General features: G+C 55.4%; 1 protein-coding gene across 1 annotated transcript; it reads right to left on the bottom strand.

Moving 5' to 3' along the window:
• Positions 1-414: 414 nt before the first annotated feature.
• On the bottom strand, positions 415-4,153 carry TNNI2 (troponin I2, fast skeletal type). Its single transcript, XM_055722579.1, has 7 exons — positions 4,149-4,153; positions 2,448-2,532; positions 2,193-2,234; positions 1,776-1,904; positions 1,286-1,375; positions 975-1,151; positions 415-661 (listed from the first exon to the last, which is right to left on the bottom strand). The coding sequence occupies exons 1-7, from the start codon at positions 4,151-4,153 to the stop codon at positions 563-565; spliced, it is 627 nt and encodes a 208-aa protein (XP_055578554.1). The 3' UTR covers positions 415-562.
• Positions 4,154-7,586: the final 3,433 nt, after the last annotated feature.

The raw sequence follows: 7,586 nt of genomic DNA, 5'->3' as shown, positions 1-7,586 counted from the left end.
CACACCTCTGAAAGCACGATGGAGCCGAAGGGTCTGCTCCTGCCCCCAGCCAGCACCGCTCCTGGCCCTGCTCCCTCCCCAAGCTTCCTGCTGCTGCCACCACGGGTGGAGGTTCTACAACCTGCCCAGGGCTCGGACTCTTACCGAGGTGGCCAGGAGCCAGTGTTACAGCCTGGCACGAGGATGCCAGCAGAGCTTGGTGCCACAGCCTCACCCTTTCCTCTGCAATGAGGGGGATGAGCATCCCCAGCTTCAGAGGGGGACCAACAGCACAGAGGTCCCCCATCCCCATCCCCACAGCACGGTCCCTGCCAAAGCCTCCCTGTCCAGACCAGGACCCCCACGGCAGGGTCAGACCCTGCCGGCACCATGGCACAGGTCAGGGTCTGGTCCCCCAGGCATGCAACACCCAGCTCTCCCACCAAAGCTTTATTTACACCGCTGCTGCCAGGATGCAGCTCTTTGCAAAACCAGAGAGAAATGGCACCCAGGCGGTGCCCTCGAGCCCGGGGGTACAGTGGGGACAGGAGAGAGCGGAGGATGAGTGTGGAGAGGCAGGTGCTTAGGACTCGCCAGCCTCGAACATCTTCTTCCTGCCCTCCATGCCAGACTTCTCCTCGATGTTCTTCCTCCAGTCACCGACATCACGGAGATCCTTCTCCTGGGGGAGGGATGGGCACAGGGGTGTGAGCGGTGCCCACCAGGGTGAGAACCCACCCAGGCAAGGCTCTCCACCTGTCCACCCATGAAAAACCCCGTGGCAGCTAAAGGAGCCCAATTCCACCCATGCTGTACATCTTTTTGGGCTGCACCTTCCTTTTTCACCATCGTGAGTGCCAGAGGAGGAAATATTGAGCAGGAAAAACATTATGGAGAAAGGCTTACACTCAACCCTGTCTATCACACAGTGGGGCGTGAGCCCCGAAAAACAGGGGCCAACTTCCATATGGGCAGAGGGGAGAGGGCAGGAGTACCTTCTCAGTGTCCTCCTTCTTGACTTGCTTCAGGTTGGCTCGGAGGTCCATGCAGACCTTGTGCTTGGAGCCCAGCAGGGCCCGCAGCATCGCGTCAGCAGACATGCGCACCCTGCGCAGGGGTGGCCTCTTGAACTTGCCCCGCAGGTCAAAGAGCTTCTGGCTCAAGTCTTCCAGCTGTGGGGGGATGAAATGCAGGGGGACAGAGAAAGAACGGGTCGGGGGTTTCATGAGATGGACCCAAGCCATGCAGGGAAACACGAAGGATGGGCTGGAGACTCCACTGAAGGATGGCTCCAGGGGAAACTCACCTCCTTGTTAGTCTTCTGTAGCTTCACCTCTGTGTCATACCTCTCCTCATCCACTGACTCTATCTTGGCATGAAGCTTTTTGCACAGCTCCTGGGAGGAAAAGCAGAGGGATGTCGACTGCTAGGACCCACACACATGACTCCTCCCTCCTGACTCTGAAAGACCTCAGTTTAGAAAACCAGACGGTGTCGAGGGCAGGTAGCAAAGGGCAGCTTGCAGGCCAGCTCCTGGTCTCCATGCTTCTGGCTGGATGCAAATGCTGCCTCAACACACCATTAGAAACACAGCTTTTCTGCCAGCCAGACCCTTTTTTCATTTTTGTTTGTTTGTTTCCAGCTGCCTCTCAAGCCAGTTCCAACCCAGCCAGCTCCAGGGCACCCGGGGTGAGAAGGGGGACAAGATGGGAAGACCATTGTAGAACCAACAGGCTGACTGATGGAGCCAAATTTTTTCTGCTCTGGCACAGCGAAAGGGTTAAAGAAGTCTCTACCTGAAGTTCCTGCATGGATCCTGGGAGTGACAGAGGAGGGCAATGCTCTGCCAGGTAGTTTTGCTTTTCTACTTCTTTAGCAGCAGCTTCTTTTTCTATTTCCGTGGCAGCGAGCTGGAGCATAGCACTCTGGAAGGCAGCAGGAGGATGGTCAGCATGGGGTGGAGGCAAGGGACGGGGACAGGGGGTCGGCAAAAGAGAGAGAGCTCTGATGGGAGAGGCAGCTTGGGGAGCTCTCCATCAACACCAGCATCTCCAGGTAAGGGATACTGGTGGGGACCCAGTAAGGAGCGGGGAGGGGGGGGGAGGGGGGCACGTTGTACATCATGGCCTCTTCCAGGAGGGAGAGTGATGAGAGCTGGCTGGCTCAGGATGTGGTCAGGACACACCTCGCCCAGCCCCAGCAGTGCCACATACCTTCAGGTGCTGCCGACGGGCCGTGGCTGCCCTCCTTTTTTTCTGCAAGAAGGAGGAACAAGAGAAAAGCAGGTTATCAGCTGCCCATTCCCCTTCCCGTTCCCCTTCCCCCTGCAATCCTGCATCCCGCCGAGGACCTGCAGCCCTGCCAGGCTCCAGCTGGGGTGGACGGTTTGACACACGGTTGGTCCCCAAGCCAGCGGCACTCAAAGGTGAAGCTCCCTGCTGAACCCAGCTTTGCCAGCTAAAACCTACCAAGCGCCTCAGGAAAAGATAATGAGGATGATGAAGATATGTGCATATAACTTCAAACTTGGCTTCCTGAGACTTTTGGCCTTTTCTGTAATTTCCTCTTCACTCAGACATGTGCTTCACTTTGCTAACAGCCCCGATGCCCCCGGGCACTCGGGACCTGTGGGTTTTACTTCTGAGCAGTCCATGGCACATCTGGTGAGAAGGATGGCCAGGCAGGTGAAAACATGAATCTCTCGTGTCATTTGTTGGAGCTGAAAAGACCCAGTGCACGTGATGCTGAAGGGGGTTCCTCACAGCTGGAGGACAGACACAACTGGAAGGTCTGCAGGCCTGGAGGCTGTTCTGGCCAGGAGAGATGGAGAGCCACGACGCTGCAAGGTGCAGACTGGCTTCACCCTGGCATGCCAGGTGAGAAACAATTTGGGGAGCCTGGAAGACCAAGCCTGTCCTTCTGTACCCGTGATGTGCTGGAACAGCAGCAACAGGTCTCCTATTTATAAAAGGAAGCCACAACTTCGATGTGCCACTGCATTGCAGCTGCTCCCTCAGCATTTTGCCCAGAGGACCGAGCAAGGCTGAGCATGGCCAGCACGGGGGAAACACACCCTGACATCTGATGTTGTGGCGGGGGAGTAGAAAGCAGCATTTCGGTGAGTCTGTGCTGCACAGAGGAGGAAGTGGATAAGGATCTGCAGAGCGAAACGTAACAAAATCTCACATGTTTTGCATAGGCAAATGGGGCTGCGGTCCTCCTGGCAGGGCTGGGGGACTCTGCAGAGAAGAGGCATCCAGCTTAGAGATGCGAGCACCAGTAACCAGCAGGATTTTGCTTGTATGAATCCAGGCACGGGCCACAACAGAGCGGATCCCTTGAGTGCCGTTAGCCCAGGGCTTATTCTCCATCTGAAAACTGGTACCTCAGCAAAGAGCTCCCTCCAAGCCTTTTCTGGGGGCACTGGGTTTGCTGGGGAATAAAAGCACCTGTTGGACGTCAGCACCATATTGGGGAGTTTCTGTGGGTCCCTGAAGTCCTCTTTTGTCTCAGTGAGGACAACCTTGAGCCTGTGGTGTTTTGGACGTAGCGGGAGGTGCCAAGCGGAGATGCAGGATGGAGACACACGCTGAGAGGAGATGCTCACTGACAGCCACTGACAACCCTCCCGCACTTTCCCCTGCCTTTCTCCAGCCACCCCTGGGCTTTGAGCCCATCACTGCTCTGGCTCTGCCAGAAGCCAGGGAGAATGTACTAAGGATGCGACCTCCACCCTGCTTATGCTCCCCTGGATCCAGATCTCCCTGGATTGCCTTTGAGATGCGATTTGGCAGTGCTTGGTGGGCAGAAAATGAGGTGCTGGGTGTGGGGAAGAGCGAGAGGATGCTTGACCTGGGGCTGGGTGGTAGGTGGGTGATGGAGGAGAGGTGGCTCTGGACCACCGCCTTCCCAGCACCATCTCGTGGCCGGCTGGGGAAGCAGGGAAGGAGGAAAAAAAGCATCTAACCCCAAGCCAGGAGGCAGAAAAGGCCTTCAAAAGGGATTTTTCTCCTCCTTCCCATCTTTGCCAGGAGTCAGCAAGAAAGCCTTGCCATGAACCATTCTTCACACACACACACACCCAGCAGCTCCTCCTAAGGAGGAACGGTGAAGCCAGGAATGATACCATGAGCATCGCTAAAGGAAAAACCCCGGTGAAACACACTTACCTCATCACTGTTGAGGAAAAGCAGATGGACAAGGAAGCGAAGGAAGAGAAAGGGGAAAGGAGAGAGAAAGGCAGTTAGCATCCTAACTGGAAACAAGCGAAGGAATCTTAATACGAGTAAAAAGTCGGCGGTTGAACAAAAGTTTTTAAATGCCAACAATGTATTAGAGACAGAAACATGGGAACTTACTCAGACATCTTGCTTTAGATGGTTGTGAGCCTGCAATGAAAACCAATAAAAAAGGTTCACAATTATTCATGCTGGTGGTGACTTTCTTGGGTTTAAAAACAAAGCAAGATTCCTCTAGAAAAAAAAAAAAAAAAAGAGGAACAGGTTTGGTCTTATTTCCCAACTTCCCCAAATTTTTGTCGTATAGGGAACTAGGCTGCAGTCTGTGGGTGAGGGCCAAACATGTGCACACTCACAGCCACACAGACCTCAGCATCGTAGGACTTCTGGGCCAGACCAACTGGTGCTGAGCCAGAAGAAGAGAGATTTGTGACGGTAATTCCTGCAGGTATTTCTCTTGTTTGACCCCCAAGAAACCGTTCTATGCAATGAAGGAAGAAGAGGAAAAAGCTGTTTTCAGTTTACTGCCTCCCTTTGCCATGCAGTCTTGCCTCACTTCATGAACCAGAAACACCCCAAAGCCTGCGGAAGGTTGGCAGCCACCCCAGGTGACAAGGGAGGACTCCAGGGGATGCTGCTACCAGGGTATGCACCCCCTGCACGGGGCGGGGGGGCTGCTGCAGTGACCTCAGCGCAGGCGATGTAGAACAGGGTTGAAAGCTCTTGTCGAGTTGGTAAAGGCACAAAGAGTTTCCCCTCACAATTCCTTGCATTTCCTTTGAGTGGAAATCTTACAGGTATGACACAGCACATTAGGGAAGAGATGGAAGAGCACCTTTATTTTGTTGTAAATTATTTCCCCGTAAATAGGATTTTACTTTTCCAGCAGAGCAATAGCTCTTGCTCTTATCTCATGATGGAAGGATGCAGGAGTGTTGGCCAAGGCCAAGGTGAGGCAGTCCCCGGCAGAGCAGGCAGTGTCCTGAGCAGCCGTCGGCAGACCTGGCAGGCTCCGGCGGGAGGCAAAGTGTTAATGGGGGCTCATGCCCGAGGGAGGAGGCACAGCTTGCAGGGCCAAGGAAACTTTATCCTGGAAAATGTGCAGGCCCATCACATTACTTTAGAGAGGAGGGGGGAAAAGTGCTTCTAAAAATGGTCAGGGAGCTGCAGAAGGAGCTGCAGCTGTCTCCTCGGACGGCAGCCTTTTCCCGGTGCCAGCCCCCGTGACTCAGGGAGGTCAGGGCGATGCGAAGCAAAAGCCACCGCAGGTGGCTGGGCTACAGCTGAGGGACAGGGCGGCCCAGGAACGCCAGCTATTTTTACTTCCATCCCTGCCCTGCGTACACACAGCCGCTTTGGTGGCAGCGATGCTGAGGAAGCGAGGGGACGGACGCCAGGCTGCGGCTCGCTGCCTGCAACGTGGGCTTTAAATCACCTGTTCTGGGGGAGGACACAGCAAACTTGGATTTCAGACCCTGTCCAAGGGTGCTTTTGGGGAGGAGGGCACTGCGAGGACCGGGTTGGGAGCTGGAGGAAGCGGTGTAGGCAGGCAGCATCGCTGCGTTATGGCACGCAAGGATCCTGCGTCCTATGGCGCTGGGAAGGTCGGTGCTAGGGAGCCTCGGCTCCGCTCGCCACTCAAGCCAGAAAGCAGAGCCAGCCAGGGGAGGGGAAGGCATAAAACCAAAAAGGTCACTGGAAAATTCAGAGGGAGACTTGCCGACGCACAGACCCCTTCCAACAGGCAAAGGATGGAGGAGGCTTTATTAGCACCCGTTTCTCCCAGCAGGTCACCCTCCACCTGGTATTTATCACCCTAAAACTCAGGTGAGTGAATCTGCTTCCCCATCACCCCCTAAGAGCAAGCTGGGTCATTAAGAGACATGCAAAACAGCTCACCCAAGTCTGGAGGAGACAATCAGAGTCCCGTTGGCCGGACAGGCGAGCTGCTGGCAGCTGGCTGAGTAAGGAGGTATAAAAGGGCTTCTCGGGTGGCTCAGCAGAAAATCCACCTTCTCTTTAAGGGCATGGAGACCTTCTCAGACCAATGATGTGCAAGAGCCCCTTGTGCACCTCCCTTGGCTGGGGCAGGCAGCCCCTGAGGACAGGGCAGCCACCAGGGGTGGAGGGGTGGGGAGGGGGAGGACAGCTTCTACCCATGGAGTGGGCGAACGGAGGAGCCGGGGAGGGGCTTTTCCTTGGAAGTGCCAAGGAGGGAGCCTTCCTCTCCCTCTTCCTCCCACCAACCAGCCGCACTAGACAGGGCTTCAAGGCTGTGGGGAGCCTGGGCTCCCTGCATGCAGCCATCCACCTGCAAGGCCCCTAATAAAATATCCTCTTGGAGACACAGAGTGGGTCATCTGCGGACAAGGGCACTGCTCCATTCACCTGCAAGGGCTTGGGAGCAGCTCTGTCCTTCAGGAATGAAGGGGGGAAAGAGCCTGCACCCCACAACCCACTGCTGACAGTGCATGCAAAAGCAATCCCAGAGTGAGCCACCCATCATTAGCATGCTCTTCGAACCTCACTTACCACACGGGAAGCATTTGCAGCTCCTCCCCGTGTAAAATATTTCAACACAACCAAGGTTTTTTTAAAAACAAACCTGTGGAGCCACTACAGGCAGCCCCAAGGCTCACAGCAGCACAGGGGCTGGGAGAGGCAGAAAGGTAATCGCTCCCGTGGGATGCCCCAGATCCCTATCTCCATGGGTCTGAAGGGGAGGCAGATGGAAATGTAGCTGGAAATACTCACCAGTGCCAGCCACAGCACACGGAGTCTATGTGTGTAGGGGATCCCATGGAGACAGGAGGCCAAACAGCTCCCATCCTCCCCCAGCCCAGGCGCTCCCTCCCCTTCCAGCTGGGGTTTTTTAAGGCTGATACAGACATGGCCCTGACAATAGTTTCCAGGCGCCCCTCAGATGTTATATAGATAGCAGCAAATCTGCTGCTGCAAGCTTCCTGTTTCACCACCTTTAGCATCGTGCAAGTTGTGCTGCAGATGCCAGTGAAGGAAGAGCGTGTCCTTGAGAGGGGGCTGGTGTCTTGCAGGGGGGTTCCCCTGTAGCAGGTGGAAGAAGGAGAAAGCCCTGGTGTGGGCAAGGTTGGGTCCTGGGCTTTGTCCCTCTCAAACGTCAAGAGGTAGATGGTTTGGGTAGTGAACATCGCAGTGACAATGTGTGATGGCCTGTAGGTCTGAGCTACCCCCTTGCAAGTCCACAGTGAGACTCCTGGAAATGCACAGCGGAGGTGCAGGGCAGAGGCTCCGGCTGGTTTTGCCCTCAGCTGGGCTCCCAGGTAATGGCTGTGGGCCAGCACCTAGTAAGCAGCTGGGCTTGGGAAGAGCTGTAACAAGGATCAGGCCAAT

The sequence above is a fragment of the Falco cherrug genome, chromosome 10, assembly GCF_023634085.1.
Source record: "Falco cherrug isolate bFalChe1 chromosome 10, bFalChe1.pri, whole genome shotgun sequence".
Classification (NCBI taxonomy): Eukaryota; Metazoa; Chordata; class Aves; order Falconiformes; family Falconidae; genus Falco; species Falco cherrug.
Note: the sequence above shows the minus strand (reverse complement) of the source record. Positions and strands in the feature narration are given on the sequence as shown.